Below are 23,101 nucleotides of genomic sequence, written 5' to 3'. Positions count from 1 at the left end.
ATGTCCAAAGGGATCCCACTGCCAAGCACATCTTTCCTCTCCCCTTCCTCTTTCCACAGGAAGAGCTTTCTCTTTGACTGCCTTGTCCACTTGTCCCTCCCCACAGATTTCCCTCCTGACACTTATCCCTGCGATTGTGACAAGTGCTACACCTCCTCCCTCGTTACCAGTTAGAGCCCCAAACAGTCCTTCCAGGTGAGGGCACAGTTCACCAGTGAGTCAGCCGGGGTCACCTATTGTATCTGGTACTTCTGGTATGGCCTCCTCTATATCAGTGGGACCCGATACAGATTGGGGGACCATTCTGTTAAACACCTTCACTCCATCCACTGCATCAGCCAGGATCTTCCAATAGCCACCCATTTCAACTCCACTTCCCATTCCCACACCAACATATCTGTCCACAGACTCCTCTATTGTGACAATAAGGACAAACACAGGTGGAGGACAAATACCTTATATTCCATCTTGGTCGTCTCCAATTGATGGCATGAACATTGATTTCTTGAATTTTTGGTCACCACTCTCCTCTGTTCCTTCCCCCACCCACTGTTATCCCTTACTCTGATGGCCCTCCTAGTGCTCCTCTTCCTCTGCTCCACCCTCATGACCTGCCCATCATCTCCTTCTGGTTCCTAGCTGTTTCTCTTTAGTCCATAGTCTACTGCAGTTTCCTACCAGATTCCAGTATCTCTTCCACCTATCACCTCCTCGCCTCTCACATCATTCACTTTTGTCTTCCCTCTCTCACCCACCTACCTTCCCCCTCACCTTGACACATCTATCACCTGCCAACTTTTATTCCTCCCCCCCCTCCACCTTTTTATTCTGGCTTCTGTCCCATTCCTTTCCATTCCCACTGAAAGGTCTTGACCAGAAAAACTGATTGTTTATTCCCCTCCATAGATGCTGCCGGACTTGCTGAGTTCCTCCAGCGTTTTGCATGTGTTGCTCAACATTTCCAGCATCTGCAAGATCTCTTTAGAGCTTTAGAGGTTGAATATCAGATACTGGGACTCAGACAAGTGAGAACGCATGGCTGCCAATGGTTCATCAAGTAAGAACCGTGGATCTGAAAGAGGGCAGTTGGTGAAGTGCTGAGGTTGGTGTGCTGGTACTGAACTTACAGTGAGTTACTTGCCAACACGAATATTGGAACCAGTGCTGAGAGGAGCAGCCCAACCCCTCTAGCTGCATGACCCACTCGATGGATTACTCCTGTTTGGAATAAAAATATTGGCATGTTTCTCCTCCCTGCACAGCAGTGCTTTGGAGGAACACCTGAAAAGGAACTTGGTAAGCCAGTTCACAAAGTGCATATAGGCTACACAGTGCCATACTTTGTCAGGCATATTTCATTTCATTAATATAAGGAAAGTGTACTAGCAAAGAACAATTACCTTAAAAGATAAGGTCCTGGATGACAAAATAATGTTCTGTTTTGCATTCCTATCATGGTAAGTGGGTTAACACAATGTCAACAGCCACTTCCAGAAACATCTTGCTAAATAAAGGTCCTTCCTAGATTCTGTTCCTGTAAACTGTAACCTGGTCAAAAGTACGGCTATGAACTGATTTCCCAATATGGCAGAAGATGCCCACAGCCTCATAGAAGTTGGTGAATGCATTCCACTGATCTCCCACATGTGTGTGTCTGTATACAGGCTAAAATTGGGTATCTGTAAGCTGGGGAGAACGTGGATCTGCACTTAGCTTCAAACACTGATTTATGTGCTGCCAGGATTTCAGATTTCTTCTCAATACTTTTTGAGGAACTGCCTTTCTGCAGCGTTCACCTCTTATTCCCAGCATTGTGCAACATGAAATGTGACACCTTTGCAATTACCCCACTCCTGTTGCAACATCTCAGAGGGTTTGTCTTGGGACCAACACATTGATGGAATCATGAAGCAGGTAGGTCAGCAGCTCTACTTCATGAGGAGTCTGAACAGATTTAGTATGCTACCAAATACTCTTGCATATTCTTATAGATATATGGCAGAGAGCATTCTAACTGGTTGCATCGCAGCCTAGTATGGCAATTCCATGGAACAGGATCAGAAGAAGCTGCAGTGGGTTGTTTACTCAGCCAGATGCATCTCAAATGCAATTCTCCGTACCATCAAGGACATCTTCAAGAAGTGGTTCCCAAAAACACGCATCCATTATTGTGATAATGCTGTTCTTGGACTACAGTACAGCATTCAACACCATAATTCCCTCCAGGCTTGACAAGAAGCTCAGAGACCTCACCCTTCACCCTGCCTTGTGTAGTTGGATCCTGGATTTCCTGTCAGATCGCCAGCAGGTGGTAAGAGTGGGCTCCCTCACCTCTGTCCCCCTGATCCTCAACACAGAAGACCCCCTGGGGCTGTGTCCTAAGCCCTCTCCTTAACTCTCTGTACACCCATGACAGTGTCACCACCCACAGCTCCAATCTGTTAATTCAATTTGCAGAAGATACTATGTTGATTGGCCTAATTGCAAATAATAATGAGGCAGTCTACAGAGAAGAAGCCATCACCCAGACATGGTGGTGTCAAGAAAACAACCTCTCCCTCAATGTCGCAAAAACAAAGGAGTTGGTTGTGGACTACAGGAGGAATGGAGACAGGCTAACAGGCTACTGACATAATGGCACTGCGGTTGAGAGGGTGAACAGCTTTAAGTTCCTTGGCACCGAGGACTTCACTTGGTCTGTACATACTGGCTGTGTGGTGAAAAAGGCATAACAGCGCCTCTTTCACCTCAGATGGTTGAAGAAGTTTGGCGTGAGGCCCCATATCTTAAGGACTTTCTATAGGGTCACAATTGAGGGCATCCTGACTAGCTGTGCCACTGCCTGATAAGGGAACTGTACTTCCCTCAATCGCAGGGCTATGCAGAAAATGGTGCGGACAGTCCAGCGCATCTGTAGATGTGAACTTCCCACTATTCAGGACATTTACATCCACTGGTGTGTAAAAAGGGCCTGAAGAATCACTGGGGACCCGAGTCAGCCCAACCACAAACTGTTCCAGCTGCTGCCATCCGGGAAATGTTCCGCAGAATTAAAGCCAGGGCCAACGGGCTCTGGGACAGCTTCTTCCACCAGGCCATCAGACTAATTAATTCATGCTGACACAATTGTATTTCTATGTTATATTGACTGTCCTGTTGTATATCCCACTGTACGTACTACTTATTACAAATTACTACAATTTACCCATTGCACATTCAGACAGACACGTAACGTAAAGATTTTTTTTTACTTCTCATGTATGTGAAGGATATAAGAAATAAAGTCAATTCAATTCAATACAATACTAAGGCTCTCAACATCTGGGACATGCCGTCTTGATAGTATTACCAGGGATGAGATAAAGGAGACTGAAGACCCATAGTCAACATTTCAGAAACAACTTCTTCCCCTCTGCCACCTGATTCCTGAACGGTCCATGAGCACATAAACACTACCTCATAATTCCTTTTCTTTTGCATGTGTTCTTAATTTTGTTATTTTTAGCAATTTTATATCTTTGCACTGCACTGCTGTTGCAAAACTACACATTTTACATCATATAAGACAGTGACAATAGGCCTGATTCTGATTTTAAGTAAGCAGGGATGTAGAAAGGTAGCGTTAGCAAGAATCAGGAGCAAGCAAAGGTCTGCAAACTCCCTCCTCAGTAATCATCTGGAAGTGATTTCAGGCTGTAAAAGCCTGCCCATAGATTTGCCGCATGACATTAAGGATACACGCTAAGTTGCTCCAAATTTGAATTCCTGCATAAAATCCCAAGAGTAGTCAGTCATTGGAGGTAACTACTAAAAGAGAAGGCATTTAATAGAATAAAAATTATGGGAAGTTAGAGGTTTGGGATGCTTTCAAAAACCATCAGAAGGCAAAAAAAAAGCCATAAGGAGCAAAAAGATTAAATCTGAAGGTAAACTAGCCAATAATATCAATGGGGATGCCAAAAGTGTTCTCAGATATATACTTTATACTTTATTGTCGCCAAACAATTGATACTAGAACGTACAATCATCTCAGCGATATTTGATTCTGTGCTTCCCACTCCCTGAATTACAAATATTAAATACTAAAAATAGTAAAAAATAGTAAATATTAAAAATTTAAATTATAAATCATAAATAGAAAATAGAAAAATGAAAAGTAAGGTAGTGCAAAAAAACCGTGAGTCAGGTCCGGAGTTTTGGAGGGTACGGCCCAGATCCGGGTCAGGATCCATTCAGCAGTCTTATCACAGTTGGAAAGAAGCTGTTCCCAAATCTGGCCGTACGGGTCTTCGTATACAAAGAGTATAGAGAGGTGAGAGTTGACATCAGACCACTGGAAAATGGCACTGGAGAGGTAGTAATGGGGAGCAGAAGGGACTGATGATAGATAAGTCACCTGGACCAGATGGACTGTACCCGACAGTTCTGAAAGAGATAGCTGAGGAGTTTCTGGAGGCATTAGCAATGATATTTCAAGAATCACTAGACTCTGGCATGGTTCTGGAGGACTGGAAGCTTGCAAATATCACTCCACTCTTCAAGAAGTGGGTGGGGGGAGGTGGGGAGGCAGAAAAAAAAGGAAATTATAGCCCAGTTAACCTAACTTCAGTGGTTGGGAAGATATTGGAGTCAATTGTTAAGTAATTGAGAAGATGTTGGAGTCAACCGTTAAGTAGTTGGGAAGATGTTGGAATTGATTGTTAAGGATGAGGTTTTGGGGTACTTGGAAGCACATGATAAAATAGGTCAAAGTCAGCATGGTTTCCTTAGGGAAAAATCTTGTCTGATAAATCTGTTGGAACTCTTTGAGGAAATAACAAGCAGGATAGACAAAGAAGAATCGGTAAATGTTGTGTACTTGGATTTTCAAAAGACCTTTCTTTAACAAGGTGCCAGACATGAGGCTGCTTAGCAAGATAACAGGCCGTGGTATTACAGGAAAGATACTAGTATCGATAAAGCATTAGCTAATTGGCAGTAGGCAAAAAGTGGGAATAAAAGTTATCTTTTCTGATTGGCTGACGGTGACTTGTGGTGCTCCACAGGGGTCCCTCTTGGGACCGCTTCTTTTTATGTTATATGTCAATGACTTGGATGATGGAATTGATGGCTTTGTTGCGAAGTTTGCAGATGATAAGAAGATAGGTGGAGGGGCAGGTAGTTTTGATAAAGTAGATAAGCTACAGAAGGACTTAGACAGATTAGCAGAATGGGCAAAGAAGTGGCAGATGGAATAAAGTGTTGGGAAGTGTATGGACATGCACTTTGGTAGAAGAAATAAAAGCATAGACTATTTTCTAAATGGGGAGAAAATTCAAAAATCTGAGGTGCAAAGGGACTTGGGAGTCCTCATGCAGTATTCTCTAAAGGTTAACTTACGGGTTGAGTTGGTGGTGAGGAAGGCAGATGCAATGTTAGCACTCATTTTGAGAAGACTAGAATATAAAAATAAGGATGTAATGCTGAGGCTTTATAAAGCATTGGTGAGACCTCACACGGAGTATTGTGTACAGTTCTGGGCTCCTTATCTAAAAAAGGATGTGCTAATGTTGGACAGGGTTCAAAAGAGGTTCACAAAAATGATTCTGGGGTTGAAATTCTTAACATATGAGGAGTGTTTGATGGCTCTGGGCCTGTACATGCTGGAATTTAAAAGAAAGATGGGAAACCTCAATGAAACCTATCAAATGTTGAAAGGCCCAGATAGAGTGGATATGGAGAGGATGTTTTCTATGGTGGGGGAATCTAGAATCAGACAGCACAACCTCAGATAAGAGGGACATCCATTTAGAACAGAGATGAGGAGGAATTTCTTTAGACAGAGGGTGATGAATCTCTGGAATTCATTGCCACAGGCGGATGTGAAAGCCAAGTCATTGAATGTATTTAAAGCAGAGGCTGATAGATTTTTGATAAGAGAATGAGGTTGAGAGGGAAATGGATCAGCCATCACCAAATGGTGGAGCAGACTCGATGGGCTGAATGGTCTAATTCAATGTCTTTTGGCCTACTATAATGAGCCCTGTGACTGAATCTTTGTAGTCTTTCCATATATGGTCCAGGGATTTGTAGAAGAATCAGCTATATCTATGGCAGGGAAAGCATACCTCCAACTTTCCAATAAGGTCAGGCCTGATCTGCTACTTTAACTATACTTTCCTGTGTGATCTCCAATAACCCTTTATTCCCCGTGCATTCAAATAAACCATTAACCTCGGGCCTGTACATACCTAATGAACAAGCACTCAAAGCCCACAACATATTCCAACAATTCAAAACTTTTTTGCTTCTCTTAATCTCTATGCAGGAGGTCCTGACAAGAGAATAAACTAGCAGAATACTCACACATATCTATATACTGGAAAGACAGTTGGCAAGCTGATTGACACTGACAACATGGTGAATGAGTTCAATATCTGCCTATCTACAATGCATGTGTGATTATTGATTGCCTGCCTGCACAATGCGATCAATCACTGATATACAATTAAGGTGTGGATGATTACTGATTGCCTGCCTCACAATTCTTAGAATGTCTGATAAATAAAGGCTCCTTAGTCCTATTGAATATACATCTTGTGTCAGGGAAGAACTTCAAGAAGAATTTTGTGTCCCGGAGGATCGCGTGTGTAGAAAATATAATTAACTTATTGGTTTGTATTTGAATATATGGAGCCTGGTGAATAAGGCAGAAGAACTGAGAGCACAGATAGGGATATGGGAGGTGTTACAGAAATGGGTGCATCATCAAGAGGGATTTTATCAGTTGAATAGATAACTAAAGCCAAAATCACAGCACCTAAGGATTACAGTTGAGAATATATTTCATGCATAATAAGGGTAAGGAACTCGGCTGAAAGGACAGTGGAGGCAGATATCCTCATCGCATTTTGAAGGTGCCAGGATCAAGACCTGAAAACTGAGATACGACAGGCCGATGATCCCCGCTGTGATTTTCAAGGGTTTTATTACATTTCTCAATGCTATAAAAAGATAAGGAGCCTCCTGCATAAAGATTAAGAGAAAGAAAAGAAAGTTTTCAATTGATGGAATATGTTGTGAGCTTTGAATGTCCATTCATTAGATATATTCAGGTCTGAGGTTAACAGTTTATTTGAATACACGGGGAATGAAGGGTTATTGGGGATCACACAGGAAAGGAAAATTGAAGTAGCAGATCAGGCCTGACCTTATTGGAAAGTTGGAGGTATGCTTTCCTGCCATAGATATAGCTGATTCTTCTACAGACCCCTGGACCATATATGGAAAGACTACAAAGATTCAATCACAGGGTTCAATGTAATAGCAAATTGTTGCCAGCCTGTTACTAAGTACAATTGAATGAGTGCTTAAGCCACAGAGGATATTGGATGTGCAGAGTCTGACAAGAATGGAACTGTTAGAAAATGAAGGTGTTCAGATAATATCAGGAGGGCAGCATTTTGATGTAGGTGATAATGCCAGCCAGGTTTAGTATAAACAGAGAGAAACCGGAACTACAAATCCCAACTGGTTTTGTTGCAGGTGTTTGCATTACAGAAATTTTCCTTTTCAGAATTCAAAATTACTACCCAAGCATCTGCAATAGACAATAAAAAATATGGCACTCATTCAGTTAATGTGAAAAAGTAAACAAATCCACACAAAATGTATTTTTGTCTTGCCACATGCAGATGATGCATCTCTGCATTACAGAAAATTGCAATCTAGCCCATCTTTTAGGATGCAACCCTCTATTAATGTGGGGGTCACCTGCATGTTTGTGGTATGTCAGATGATGCGGTCTGAGCTATAATTGCACTGTTGTAGTATGTGGAATGATATTGACTAAGCTGTTAGTGCATTGTTATATGATGCAGGTTAACGCAGATCCACTGTATTTTAAGGTAAGAAGTATAATATTCTTAGACATCATGGATCTGATAAAACTTTTATTTATGGAGCTGTAACCTCTATTGTTGCCACAAGGGAGAATGGAAAGCTGAATGAGAAGACAGTGATGAAAATGAAGTAAACCTCTGAAACCCTCTCTGCTTTCCGTAGGGATTGCTCTCTAGGCAAATCCCTTGTCCCTCCATCCTGGCGCTCGTCTCTGCAAGTTTGACGAGTCCTACCCCTACAACTCCTCGCCTCACAACCATTCAAGGCCCCAAGCAGTCCTTCTAGATGAGGTGAATCTGTTAGGGTCATCTATTGTATCCAGTGCTCCTGGTGTGGTTTCTCAATATTAGTGAGACCCGGTGCTAAATGGGAGACAGATTTGTTGGGCACCTTTGCTCTGTCCACTGTAAAAGGCAGGATCTCCCAGTGGCTACCCATTTCAATTCGACTTCCCATTCCCATTCTGACATGTCTGTCCATGGCCTCCTCTACTCCCATATTGAGACCAAATTCAGGTTAGAGGAGCAACACTTCATATTCCACCTGGGTAGCCTCCAACGTAATGACATGAACATTGATTTCTCCAACTTCCTTCTCTCTTCCATTCCCTGTTCTAGCTACCCTCTTACGCCTTCTCTACCCCTCACCTTTCCGTAACCTCACTCTTCCTTCCCTTTCTGCCATGGTCCTCCATCCTCCATCAGGTTTATTTTTCTTCAGCCCTTTATTCCTTCACCTATCCCCTCCCAGCTTCTTACTACATTTTCTCTCTCCCACCCACCCACTTACCCCTTCAACTGGACTCAACTATCTCCTGCCAGACTGTACTTCACCTCCCCCGCCTTCTTATTCTGGCTTTGCCCCTCTTCGGGTGCTGCTGAGGGGCCTCAGTTCAAAAAGTCATCTGTTTATTCCCCTCCATAGATGCTGCCTGACTTGCTGAGTTCCTTCAGCATTGTATGTATTATTCTAGATTTCCAGCATCTGCAGAATTGCTTGTATTTAAGCCTCCGAAACTTTCAGTTCCGGTAGTATCCACTAGATTTAAGCAGATAGAAACACCTCCTTTGTCAACCTGTTTCTATGATGAGAGAAGCATTTCAACAAACATATTCCTCACATTAATAATAAGTCATCATGTCCTTGACCAATCTCTTATCCTTGGATTTTTTGTTATTTAATCCCACTGTGTTTTATGTTTAGGCTTAATTAATACAATGTAAAATTTGTCCACAGAACCCACCTGATTTCCTTAACAGCTTACACATTGTGTCTTACAAAGAACATTCCATGATGCAGGAAGTTTAAAACAAGTTAAAAAGGATCTAGTGCCTTCCCCGTGTATATGACGAATAAACACTTCTTGGACTTCCTGCCGGGTACAGGTATCAATTTTAACTGACATTTCAATGGCAGAGTTTCTCATAGGAATGTTGCACCTGGCTGGAAGTCCAGGAAGAGTTTATCTCGTATAAATCAAGTATTTTGCTAATACAAATGAATGTGTGTGTTTTTAGTTATATCCAGAAGTTCCGCACTCTGTATCAACCCCAACAAGAATGAGCATGGTAAGGTAATGGCCATTACTCTCTCACACCTCCAGGGATTTGGGTTTGATCCTGGACTCAGGGGCTACCTGAATGGAGTTGCATTTTCTCACCACGACCATATGTTTTTCCGCCAGGAGCTCTGGCATTCTTCCACCTCCCAAAGATGTGCAGGTTGATTGACTGGGTACATTCAATTGAGATGAACGGTCCTGACCAGCATCATAGATTGACCATTTCCCTCCATTGACCTGCTGAGTTCCCACAGCATCTGGTGCATTACTGTCAATTGCCCCTTAGCATAGGAAGTTGTTGGGAATGTGAAAGAGAATCAATTGTAAGGGAAATGAGGAAAGGGAACTTTTATCCTCATTTTATCCAATGGGCTAATAGTATTACTTTGTTAGGCAAGGAACAAAATCTCTTTACATAAGTTTTGGAAAAACTAAAATATTTTGAAATGTAGGCACAACTTCTTATTAACATCAGTAACTGAATGTTTAATAGATTTCAATACCAAAACAAGCAAGAACCTACTTAAAAATAAAACTCAGAGGATGCTGGAAAAGAAAAGTTTTAAGAACAGCTATAGCACCATAAGATACATAATAAGTACTAGCAAAGAGCAAAACAACACGTGCAATGTGGTCCAGTACCTTTCTGCTCCACGGGGTCATTTGGCAACATTCAGTGGGGGAGGATGAACGAGTGTTGTGAAACTACGAATAACACAAAACATGGCAGTGAAACATTGGAACTAAAAAGAACAAAATATCTAACAAGTATGAAAAACAAACTAGGATGATATCTGAATGAAATGATGCAATCACAAATAACTAAAACATATCAACATTGATGAGGAAGCTCTTTCAAATATTTTTTATTCCAACAGTTTTAATACTGATCACATCCTGTAATAATAAATTGCTTTTATCTTATGATTCAGTTATATAAGGTGTACATTATAGATCACACAGTACTAACAACTTCACCCTTGTGCATTAAATAGAACTGAACAATAGATTTGAGTCACCCCTTGGTTAAATTACTGAGTTGTATTAAGTTGGAGAGAGAAAGGAAAATAATTTATTTGTTAATTGGGCTTAGGTTTTATAATTATGGATTTGCCTAACCGAAAAAATTCTTTGTTCTTGTATACTTGGCCTATGTGAAGTAGAAGTACCAAGGAATAGTAAATATAGGTTGAAACTCTCTAGTCCTGCACCCTCAGCACCTGACTGGTGCTATACCACGGACAGAGATGCCTGAACATCTTCCTTTGAGCTGGACAACTGTTCTATACTGCGTATAGATGCTTTCCAAGTCATTTAAGGGTTCTGAGAACTGTCTGTAACCCATAGTTACAGTAGATTGGAAGCATCGGCAGTTGAGATTGTAAAAGTAGTATTGGTAGGTTAATTAGCTACAGATCTTAGTTAGATCTTAATTAGAATTAGTTGATCAGTACAGATCTATACTACAGATTCAAAACATGGCAGACTATGGGAGTTGCCAGACCACAAAGATTAAACCTGTACCATATTTTAAAAATCATACAAAACTAAACCAAACCCTGTTTGTTCTCATTTTGAAGAACGGTGAAGAAGAGCTCTCCCTAGTGTTTGGCCAATATTTATCACTCAGTTAGCATTCTTAAAATTGATGATCTGTTTACTGTCAAGTTGTTCTTTGTGGAAGCTTGTTGTGTGCGACATTGGATATCACGTTTTATTTCATTAAGAAGGATCACAATACTTAATTGATTGTAAAGTACATGAGACATCCTGAATAGGATTTTAAAATCTCTAATATAAAGCTAATATACCAGAAATGCAACCTTTTGCTTTTTCTCCCCATTCAGATTTCATGGTCATGAACTCCTTGAGTCATTGAAAAGATACAAGCTGGTCTACTCTGAAGAAGATTTCCTTCTAAGCAGCCCTGTTTGCCCATACTTGGCCGATATCCCTCTCAACCTTTCCCATCCAAGTACTTGGCCAAATGCCTTTTAAATGATGCTAATGTATCTGCATTACCTTCTTCCTCTGACAGCTCATTCCACATACTGCCCACCCTGCGGGTGAAAACATTGCCCCTCAGGTTCCTATTAAATCTCTCCCCTCCCACCCTAGCCCTCTAGTTCTTGATTTCCTTAGTCCTGGGAAAAGCCATGCTTATTCACTCAACCTGTGCCCCTCATGAGTTTATACATGTCTGTAAGACCATTCTCCTGAACTCTAATGAATAAGGTCTCAACCTATCTTCATAGCTCAGTCCATTGAATCCCTGAAATGTCATTGTAAATCTACACCCAAATCAGGCAGATTATGATAGCAGATGATGGTAGGATTTTGAACACCCCAACCATCCCACACAGAACTCCACTGTGTCAACAATCACCCCCCCATTCACCTTTCCCTGAACTCCTATCCCTACCCTTAGTCAGTGTCAGCCATTTTCAACAACTATAGTGGGGACTAATACACATTTTCTTCCCTACCTTCCTTTCTTTACTCATTTATGAACTGGAGGTAAAATGGGGATGTGTTAATGAGGCCTAACGTCGGTGGTGGGGAAACTGCTGGAATCAGTTATCAAGGATGTGATAACAGCACATTTGGAAAGCGGTGAAATGATCGGACAAAGTCAGCATGGATTTGTGAAAGGAAAATCATGTCTGACGAATCTCATAGAATTTTTTGAGGATGTAACTAGTAGAGTGGATAGGGGAGAACCAGTGGATGTGGTATATTTGGATTTTCAAAAGGCTTTTGATAAGGTCCCACACAGGAGATTAGTGTGCAAACTTAAAGCACACGGTATTGGGGGTAAGGTATTGGTGTGGGTGGAGAATTGGTTAGCAGACAGGAAGCAAAGAGTGGGAATAAACGGGACCTTTTCAGAATGGCAGGCGGTGACTAGTGGGGTACCGCAAGGCTCAGTGCTGGGACCCCAGTTGTTTACAATATATATTAATGACTTGGATGAGGGAATTAAATGCAGCATCTCCAAGTTTGCGGATGACACGAAGCTGGGTGGCAGTGTTAGCAGTGAGGAGGATGCTAAGAGGATGCAGGGTGACTTGGATAGGTTGGGTGAGTGGGCAAACTCATGGCAGATGCAATTTAATGTGGATAAATGTGAAGTTATCCACTTTGGTGGCAAAAATAGGAAAACAGATTATTATCTGAATGGTGGCCGATTAGGAAAAGGGGAGGTGCAACGAGACCTGGGTGTCATTATACACCAGTCATTGAAAGTGGGCATGCAGGTACAGCAGGCGGTGAAAAAGGCGAACGGTATGCTGGCATTTATAGCGAGAGGATTCGAGTACAGGAGCAGGGAGGTACTACTGCAGTTGTACAAGGCCTTGGTGAGACCACACCTGGAGTATTGTGCGCAGTTTTGGTCCCCTAATCTGAGGAAAGACATCCTTGCCATAGAGGGAGTACAAAGAAGGTTCACCAGATTGATTCCTGGGATGGCAGGTCTTTCATATGAAGAAAGACTGGATGAACTGGGCTTGTACTCGTTGGAATTTAGAAGATTGAGGGGGGATCTGATTGAAACGTATAAGATCCTAAAGGGATTGGACAGGCTAGATGCGGGAAGATTGTTCCCGATGTTGGGGAGGTCTAGAACGAGGGGTCACAGTTTGAGGATAGAGGGGAAGCCTTTTAGGACCGAGGTTAGGAAAAACTTCTTCACACAGAGAGTGGTGAATCTGTGGAATTCTCTGCCACAGCAAACTGTTGAGGCCAGTTCATTAGCTATGTTTAAAAGGAAGTTAGATATGGCCCTTGTGGCTACAGGGGTCAGGGGGTATGGAGGGAAGGCTGGGTTCTGAGTTGGATGATCAGCCATGATCATAATAAATGGCGGTGCAGGCTCGAAGGGCCGAATGGCCTACTCCTGCACCTATTTTCTATGTTTCTATGTCTATGTTTCTATGTTTCTAATGGTGACAATCTCAAAGGTCTCAAGCACCTCTGTGGGTCGGCAAGAAATTCACAAGGAGGAGCTAAAACAGACCTTTCCTTCTAAAGCATATGTACATGAAGTCAGGTTAAAGCTTTCGAGAGAATAGGACCTGATGTTGCACAGGCTTGTCAGCAAAGAAAAAGGAGCAATGCCTTTGATGTTAGATGGCTTTTGCAGTGTCCCTTGACTTGTTCATCATTGAATTTGCAGTTTTAACCTTAGTGAAACGGCAGTGCAGCACATTTTGACTGCCCTTGTTTATTTTAAACCCTGCAACCATGTTAATAAAATTAGCCAAAGACCATCTTTCAATTTTATGTTTTATATTCCATGTTTTTCACTCTTCTTTTGTTATAGTTTGCGCAATTTGATATTTTTCTGCATGTGTGTTGTGGGGGGGGGGGCAGGGGTTTGATGTTTTGCTTTGAATGGGTTCCATGATTTTCTTTGCTTTGTAGCTATCTGTGGGGAAGATGAATCTCAGGGTTGTGTACTGCCTCGATAATAAATGTACTTTGAACCTTTGGATGTTCTTATAAACACCTCTATGTTCAGTACCTAACGAGCAGAAGGGAAGACCAAGGTCATTCCACTTCATCAGGTACATCTTTAAAGACATTTCCAAGAGTTACCTGAGCTCGATTCATTAGTATTGATTTGGGTTTCAAATCACTATGCTTTCTCCCATGGTAACAGCAAGGGAATAAAATAATTCCATAGCATCTTGGATGGCATCAACTGAGCCACTGCTATTTATTCAAATCTAAAAGCCCTTCATAAAGCTAAGCAACTGTTTGAAAACAGCTTCAAGATGTTTGGTATTGTCTTGCCAAGAATTTTACTTTTTGTTATTATCGTTTTTATTCAGGAGCAATCTGACAGTAGATTAAAATGGGGGAGAAAGGTTAAGGATATGCTAATGTGGTCAGATTTCATGATGCATCAACTACAATGCAGCTAAAATCAGATAATCATGTGATAATATGCAAAATTGATCTTATGAGGAAGCCATAGAAACAAAATTTATTTAAATGACTATTTGATTTTTCATCTTCAGAAATCAAATTAAGGAATAAATAGATTATTGTAATTTCTCAAAATCCAATTGTCTAAAATAAGTTGACACCAAACAAATCCAGTGAAGACTTTAACATTCCCGTCTTTGCCTCTTAATTTCTGATCTGTCAAGAATAAACTTTTCAGATAGACTGCAACCACTCACAAATAATATTCTCCCTGCATATTTTAAATATTACACAAAGCTGGTAAAATATCTTACCTTGCTTTGCATAAAATTTGTTTCTGCAAGGCGTGATGTGTATATTTTCAACTGTTTTTAGTATCTTGGAAAATCAGACTTTTTAGGTGCCAGATACACAGTTCTATTTCCTGAGTAAAATTAGATGTTTTGTTGAGACCAACATTTATTGTGTAGGTTTAGCAACAGCAGAGCCACATTGCAAGAGCTCTGAAAGATGCCCCTTTGAAGAAGCCATATAATGGTTCGTTTATGATTATACAATTTGCCCAGAAGAGACAATTAGCACTTTAGTACTGATTTGTTTTATTCTCATTCTTTACTCCATGGACATTTGAATCAGTATGGCATCAGATACCCTGTGATACTAAGACGCCAAAATCACGTGGAAATATCTGGAAGGCAATCACACACTACCATGGCTACCAAGGTCATGTCTAAACTTCGATGAGGATACATTGCTATGGTAGCTGGCAAAATGCCAGACAAAATTTTCAAACAATAAATTACCAAGCAAGGCCTTGCTCAGGGAAACCCGGGATTCAAAGAAAATCCCAGGGTGCAATGGACACAATTTACTGGGAGTGTTGAAACACTATCAATTCAAAGCCAGCAAAAGGTCTGAATAGAAAGCCTTTGAAAACATTCCCATGTTGAAAGAAATGCAAGTATTCATATAAAAATCAATTATATTTAAGTAGGAGTAATTAATAATTTTTTTACTTGAAGATGTGTATGCATTTCAGTACTTTAATAACTATTTCTATTTACCTAAGAAACAACAGTCAATTAATTAGTGTGGAGAATCAAGAAATATGCCAGACACTTTTTGTGCCAAGAAAATGTCTTGTGGAACCCACAGGACAATAAAAAACGTCCGCACATTAACAACCTTACGGAACTGATAAAAGTTCTTAAATGATTCGCTGGTAGCCACTGCATTTAAATTTCCCAATTGCATCCTACCACCACTATATTCTATGCACGAACTTACTAAAATACTAATGAATGCAAATCACCTTACTAATCCCTGCAATGTGAATTTGCTCAAGAAGCAAAAGTTCCAGTCAGCTTTAACAGCTACATGCACTTATTCTGCAAATTAGGATTTAAAATTAATCATCAATTATTTACATTTAGGATAGATGGCTATCAACAAAAAAAAACCCCAAAAAGATCCAGCACAGCTCATCTTGTTCCATTTAAGTATTTACGAAGTCGTGAAGAAGCCTCACTACTGACTCATGCCTGCAGTAGTTTTCTCTCACCAACATTCTATGCTTATTGATGACAGAATACTACACTGGCACATTTCTAATGTAATAGTAGTAGCCTCTACATGCTTTTCAAATTTCAATTAGCTCCACATGCTTTTCAAATTTCAATTAGCTTCCTAACAATTAAGAAACTGGAACATAACGAGCAACGTAGGGAAGTATGCAATCTTCATTGCAATTAAGATATTACAGCACTTGGGGACATCCTCTATGCTAATGAAAGCTATATTTGGGCCAAAATGTTTGACTCTCTTATGGAAATTGGACAGCAAATCAAGTAGGACTTTTAAAATGTACTAATGATGGCTCATGAGCTTGCAACAGAATAACAGAACGATTTGATCTTTCACTGTCTGACAGGATCCCAAAGCTAACTTGTAAAGAATGACTCTTTTGTAATTGTATTAACTGCAAAGCACAGCCAGGAGCATTATTCTGCCTGGAAAGCACTACACAGAGAGCAGAGAGGGCAAGAAATTGGTTTTGTGCCTGATCCCAAAGTGATGTAGATGGTGTGCCTAGAATTTACACTATAGGACCATTTCAAATCATATGCAGAAATTTATTTCCATAATATTGTTGGGCAACTAATGCCAATCAATCCAAACACGAGGAAATCTGCAGATGCTGGAATTTCAAGCAAAACATATGAAAAATGCTGGTGACCGCAGCAGGCGAGGCAGCATCTATAGGCAGAGGTACAGTCAATGTTTTAGGCCGGGACCCTTCGTCAGGACTAACTGAAAGAAGAGATAGTAAGAGATTTGAAAGTGGGAGGGGGAGGGAGAGATCCAAAATGATAGGAGAAGACAGGAGGGAGAGGGATGGAGCTAACAGCTGGAAAGTTGATTGGCAAAAGGGATATGAGAGGATCATGGGATGGGAGGCCTAGGGAGAAAGAAAGGGAGGAGGGGGGAAGCCCAGAGGATGAGCTAGGGGTGTAGTGAGAGGGACAGAGGGAGAAAAAGGAGAGAGAGAAAAAGAATGTGTGTGTAAGTAAATAAATAAATAACGGATGGGGTACAAAGGGGAGGTGGGGCACTAATGGAAGTTGGAGAAGTCAATGTTCATGCCATCAGGTTGGAGGCTACCCAGACGGAATATAAGGTGTTGTTCCTCCAACCTGAGTGTGGCTTCCCCTTGACAGTAGAGGAGGCCGTGGATAGACATATCAGAATGGGAATGGGATGTGGAATTAAAATGTGTGGCCAGTGGGAGATCCTGCTTTCTCTGGCGGACAGAGCGTAGGTGGTCAGCGAAATGGTCTCCCAGTCTGCGTCGGGCGACACATTTTAATTCCACGTCCCATTCCCATTCTGATATGTCTATCCACGGCCTCCTCTACTGTCAAAATAAAGCCACACTCAGGTTACATAGAAACATAGAAACATAGAAAATAGGTGCAGGAGTAGGCCATTCAGCCCTTCAAGCCTGCACCGCCATTCAGTATGATCATGGCTGATCATCCAACTCAGAACCCTGTACCAGCCTTCCCCCGATACCCTCTGATCCCTTTAGCCACAAGGGCCATATCTAACTCCCTCTTGAATATAGCCAATGAACTGACTTCAACTGTTTCCTGTGGCAGAGAATTCCACAGATTCACCACTCTCTGTGTGAAGAAGTTTTTCCTAATCTCGGTCCTAAAAGGCTTCCCCTTTATCCTCAAATTGTGAGGTTGGAGGAACAACACCTTATATTCCATCTGGGTAGCCTCCAACCTGACGGCATGAACATTGACTTCCCTAACTTCCGTTAATGCCCCACCTCCCCTTCGTACCCCATCCGTTATTTATTTATTTATTATTATTATTAATTTTTTTCTCTCTCTCTCTCTCCTTTTTCTCCCTCTGTTCCTCTCACTATACCCCTTGCCCACCCTCTGGGTTTTTCCCCTCCTCCCCCTTTTCTTTCTCCCCAGGCCTCCCATCCCATGATCCTCTCATATCCCTTTTGCCAATCACCTGTCCAGCTCTTGGCTCCATCCCTCCCCCTCCTGTCTTCTCCTATCATTTTGGATCTCCCCCTCCCCCTCCCACTTTCAAATCTCTTACTAGCTCTTCCTTCAGTTAGTCCTGACGAAGGGGCTCGGCCCGAAGCGTCGACTGTACCTCTTCCTAGAGATGCTGCCTGGCCTGCTGCGTTTACCAGCATTTTTCATGTGTAATGCCAATCAATGTTTCAGTGGTGAACTTCCTAAAATGAGCTGGCTGGGACATTGGGCAGAGCTCATCCGCATGTAATCGCTGGGTGGGGATGAGACCAGGCAAACAGTATACCTATCCCAATTCATTGGATATAGATACAGGATAAACATAATTTCCCCCTCGAACCTCATTTTGAGTATTATTGAATGACATAGGGTCACACATTGCCTTCAACGGCAGCTAGAATTTCAAGCTAAATAACTAGAAAGGCCCATCTCTATCTTTTGAGCTTCACTTCTCATGAGATGCTTCTCCATCCACAGATGCTGTTTGGGATTTTTGATATTTAATAATTTCCATAATCCTTGATGATGCCGGGGAGGGGGTTCACTGGAATGGTGTCTGTATAAGAATGCGACCGAAAAGATGTCAATATCTGTACAGGGTCCCTAGTAATGTTAGTGCTTTCAGGGGTTACCACCAGAAGGAATTTTTGTTCACCCATGCATTGGAGTTGCCTCTGCTTGTTACAAAACACAAGCATCACAAATCAACCGGAAGCCAAATGATTCCAAATGTGCAAATCACATAAAAGGTACAAGGACAAACAAAACTCTTGGATTATAATTTGTATTATATTACTGCTTACAGAGCTCTGCTTCATTAGGAGTTTGAGGAGATTTGATCGGTCACCAAAGACTCGTGCAAAACTCTACGTACGTACAATGGACAGCATTCTGACTGGTGGCATCACAGCCTGGTATGGACGCTCCAATGCATGGGATTGAAAGAGGGTGCAGAGTACGGTAGCCTCAGTCAGCTCCATCATGGGAACAACCCTCCTCATCATCCAGGATGTCTGCAAGAAGTGGTTCCTCAAGAAGGCAGTATCCATCACTAAGGGCAATCATCTCCAGCCTGAAGACCCACACTCAACATTTTAGGAACAGTTTCTTCACCTCCTGTATCACAACAGTTCAATGAACCACCTCTTTGTTCCTCTTTGGCACTACTTGTTTTTGTAACTTTTATTAATTCTTCTGCTTTGCACTGTATGGCAGCTACAAAACAAGAAATTTCATGATAATAAACCTGATGCTGGTTCTGAACCACCCTGTTCTCAAGGTGCCAATTCAGGCATCAGTATTTTGTGATAACTTAACCTGATGACCACTCTTCAGGCAATGATGCTAGCAACTTATTCAATCTTGAGTGTGAGAGGTTGAATCAAACTGTGTTGTTACCAATCTTCCAGATGTTCACATTTTTCTGGTGGATAAAAACTAGGTGTAGATAGTTTCCCCTTCCTAATCTGGGATTTGCAACAATTTATACACTCAATTCATATTTAATTAAGCCAACTATTGCAAAATCTTCACTGGATATAAGGTATGAGGAAGTGAGGGGAAGAGCAAGCGGTCCAGAAGTTATTTGTGCAAAGCAACATTTAGATTCAGGTTCAATTAAATGATAAAAGGAAAATTGGGAACCTAATAAGAGTTTCAAAAAGTCCATCATTTTCTTTCAGGGTCCTCCTTCTGTGTCTGACATGGCTTGCAGTGGCCTATCATGCTACTTGCTTGCAAGACTTACTCCACTGTTTTTTTAAAGGGATCCTGGCTGAGTAGGTTCCAAGCTGCTGGGTCTACTTCAGATATGTCTTCCTGAAGAAAAAGTTACACATCTCCCAGTTCCTAGTCCTATACTTCCAAGGGCCCCAATGCCATCTTCTCCTCTAATCACCAATCTTTATCCTAACCTTTACCTTACCCCAAGCTAGCCTAATCCTTGACCACTCCCCCTCTGCCCTGACCAATTTCCACCCAAACTCTTACTACCCTCACTGCAATCTCTACCACAACCCTCACCCTCCTCTCACAATGACAAATTTAGACTACTCCCATTTACAAACCAGAACCTTATTGAGATCCAGTAAGCATTTATAACACCACCCACTCTCAAATAATCTGATCTTGCTCCCATTTCACTTTGACTCTCTCCCCTCTTCCATCATGCTGCAGACAATCAGCTTAGGTGACTTCGGCTGCAGCATCAATGATGGGAGAATTCACAAAGGAATAGCTTTTAGTGAACTAGGTATGCAACTCCTATTCTATAGCTTGAGTACCTTAGAGCTTTACAGTAGCAGGCTCTTGAACAAAAACACCCATGATCCTGTTTCATTTTGCTAATTCAACCTGCCGTTCCACAGTACAACTGATAGCAAGATAGAGAGGTTCATAGAGTGATTTTAGGATGTAAGGAAGATAAGGCTGAAGTTTGGTGAGGTTGAACAAAAGAAAAATAGACTCTATTAACTCCCACAGTTACTGCCGGGAACTGTGGGAGTTAATAGAGGGAAGCCATAGAGAGTTTTGAAAACAATAATGAAGAATTTTAAGATAGAAGAAAATAATTTTTATCAGTTTGTCTCAGAGGGTAGTTCTCTAAACCTGAGTCAAAAGGTTTCAAGCTTCACTTCATCACTGCTGAAACAAATGACAAGCCTCAAATCAATACTCATTTGTCACTTCCCTTCACTGTTCAGTCTAAAACCAGCAAGGCAAAAGATGTACCTGAATTGCACATGCTCTTCTCAGGCAGACCCATTCAGCAGCGTTGGGGAAAATGAAGGAAATCCAGGTGCAACTAAAGACAGGTGGAAATCCTTTGGAATGGTGTTGAGAATGCTGTTGTTGTAATGCAGAGAAATTGGTGCACAGTAAATGCAGGTTACCATGGAAATAGGCAAGTGGTGGAAAGCAGACCATAATCACGGCAAATCTACAAGCCTGACATTATTTGCTCACAAATCACTGATGACTAGCAGATAGTAAAAAGGTATTGCAGATTGGATGCCTACCCTCTGCTTTCAACATCTAGGAAAGTACTGAGTTGCTGTAATGGGTGTATTGTTACCTTTATGCAGCAGTTCACCAGAGAACCACTGGCTGTCTGGTATATCCCACTTCCATGCCTGTGCATTTAAACTAAGAATCACAGAAGAACCAGAGATCTGATTCTACCACTCACTTTCACATGAGGGGCATGCTACAATGGTCAATTAACATACCAAATTGCACACCTTTGGACTATTGGAGGAATGTGGAGTACCCAGAGGAAATCCACGTGATCACAAGCAGCACCCAAAGTTAGAGCTGCTCCTGGGTCAATGGTGGTGCTCTGACAGCAGCACTATTGTGGCTTAATGTTAAATGTAACAATATTTTATTTAATTTCTAGTATTTAATGTTTTTTAATTTTTAAAAAATAATTACTTCTATCTATCCGAATGATGTTTAAATCTCTTTTTATTATTAGTGGTGTTTAAAAACAGGTCATAAGCCTTTAGCAGTATATGTTGCCTGAATATTGTCCAGACCACTAACTCAAAGCAGCCCTATAGGTGCTCCTCCGCCTCCCTTGACCATACCTTCTGGTCCTCACCACTGGTGCTGTGGTCTTTAGTCTCTGCCTATAACGCTGGGAGTAGAAATACAGCCAGGTGATTGGACTTTCCAAAGTGCAGGCATGGGATGGCATGGTATGCATTCTTAATGGTGGCATAACAGTGGTCAAGTGTGCTGGCTCTTCTGGTTCCACAGGTGATATGTCGGTGGTAGTTGTTCAGAGACCTCTTTAAGCTGGCCTGGTTGAAATCTCCTTCAATGATAGGGAAGGCATTAGGGTGTGCAGTTTCATGCCTGCTGATTATATTGCTCAGCTCCTCCAGACCCTGTCTGAGGTGGAATGTACACTGTTACCAAGATGATGGTGGTAAACTCACCTGGCTGATAAAATAGATAACATTTGACTGCTAGATGAGCAGGAGTGAGACAGATCCACTACGTTTGTGCACCAGGATGAGCATACTCCACCCACACTGCCTTTAAAACACTGAGCTGTCTTGTTTTTGCAGAGAATCGTAAAACCATCAGACTGGAGTACAGCATCCAAAATGGCTGGTGTGAGCCATGTTTCCTTAAAGCAGAGCACACAACAGTCCCTGATGTACCTCTAGTACAGCAATCTTGCTCTGAGGTCTTCATTTTTATTTTCCAGAGACTGTACGTTCATTCGCCAGCAGAACAGTCATGAGTGGAAGTCTAAGGCCTCTGCATTTCAGTTGCACCTGTAGACCAGCACAGCATCCCCACCTCTGTTTTGGGGTATTGGGTACTGGGTATTTGATCCTCCACAATATTCTGCGTGGGAATTTAAACTGGAGGTGGCAGTGTTTTTTTTTTACGAGGTCTAGTTGTGAGCTTGACATCAACTGGCACGGATGGAGAGCGCGCTCAGGAGTGGTCTGTCACTGGATCGAACTCGGGAACCTCCGTTCTCAAGCCCGGCGCTGATCTCACTGCGCCACCAGCCGACCTTCTTAAAGGGGATCTACACTTGCAACCCAACCGAAGTCTCCTGATGGGAGTTATATACAAACCCCCAAACAGAAGCAAGGATGTGGTCTACAAATTACAACAAGAGATAGAATATTACAATAGTCTTGGGGGATTTCAATATGTAGGTAGGTTGAGAAAATCAGGTTAGTACTGGATCCCAACAGGGGGAATTTCTAAAATGCCTATGAGATGACTTTATGGAGTAGCTCATTGTTGAGCAAGCTAGGGGACCAACTATTCTGGAATGGATGTTGTGCAATGAACTGGAAAAGGTTAGACAGCTTAAGGTCAAAGAACCCTTAGGGGAAAGTGATCATAATATGATTGAATTCACCCTGAATTTTGAGAATGAAAGCTAAAGTCAAATGTATCAGTAATGCAGCGGATTAAAGGAAATTACAGAGGCATGAGAGAGGAATTGGCCAAAATTGTTTGGAAAAGAACACTGACATGGATGATTGCAGAGCAGCAATGGCTGAAATTTCTGGAAGCAATTTAGAAGGCACAGGATACATACATCCCAAAAAGACAGAAGTATTCTAGAGCCAAGATGGCATAATCATGACTAGCAAGAGAAGTCAAAGCCAACATAAAAGCCAAAGAGAGG

The 23,101-nt window shown here is 41.7% G+C and overlaps 1 protein-coding gene across 7 annotated transcripts in view; it reads right to left on the bottom strand.

Moving 5' to 3' along the window:
* LOC134348131 (actin remodeling regulator NHS-like) overlaps nt 1–23,101 on the bottom strand; it is a 469,821-nt gene that overhangs the window by 42,881 nt on the left and 403,839 nt on the right. For 6 of the 7 annotated variants that reach the window (XM_063051051.1, XM_063051052.1, XM_063051057.1 and 3 more), the window contains one exon: nt 10,085–10,147. The exons of the other annotated variant lie outside the window; for it this stretch is intronic. In XM_063051051.1, the coding sequence (XP_062907121.1) occupies nt 10,085–10,147 (63 nt within the window). The remainder of the gene's footprint in view (nt 1–10,084; nt 10,148–23,101) is intronic. 7 annotated transcript variants of the gene reach the window in all.

The sequence above is a fragment of the Mobula hypostoma genome, chromosome 6, assembly GCF_963921235.1.
Source record: "Mobula hypostoma chromosome 6, sMobHyp1.1, whole genome shotgun sequence".
In the NCBI taxonomy this organism is placed as follows: domain Eukaryota; kingdom Metazoa; phylum Chordata; class Chondrichthyes; order Myliobatiformes; family Myliobatidae; genus Mobula; species Mobula hypostoma.
This window is presented reverse-complemented; position numbering and strand designations above follow the sequence as displayed.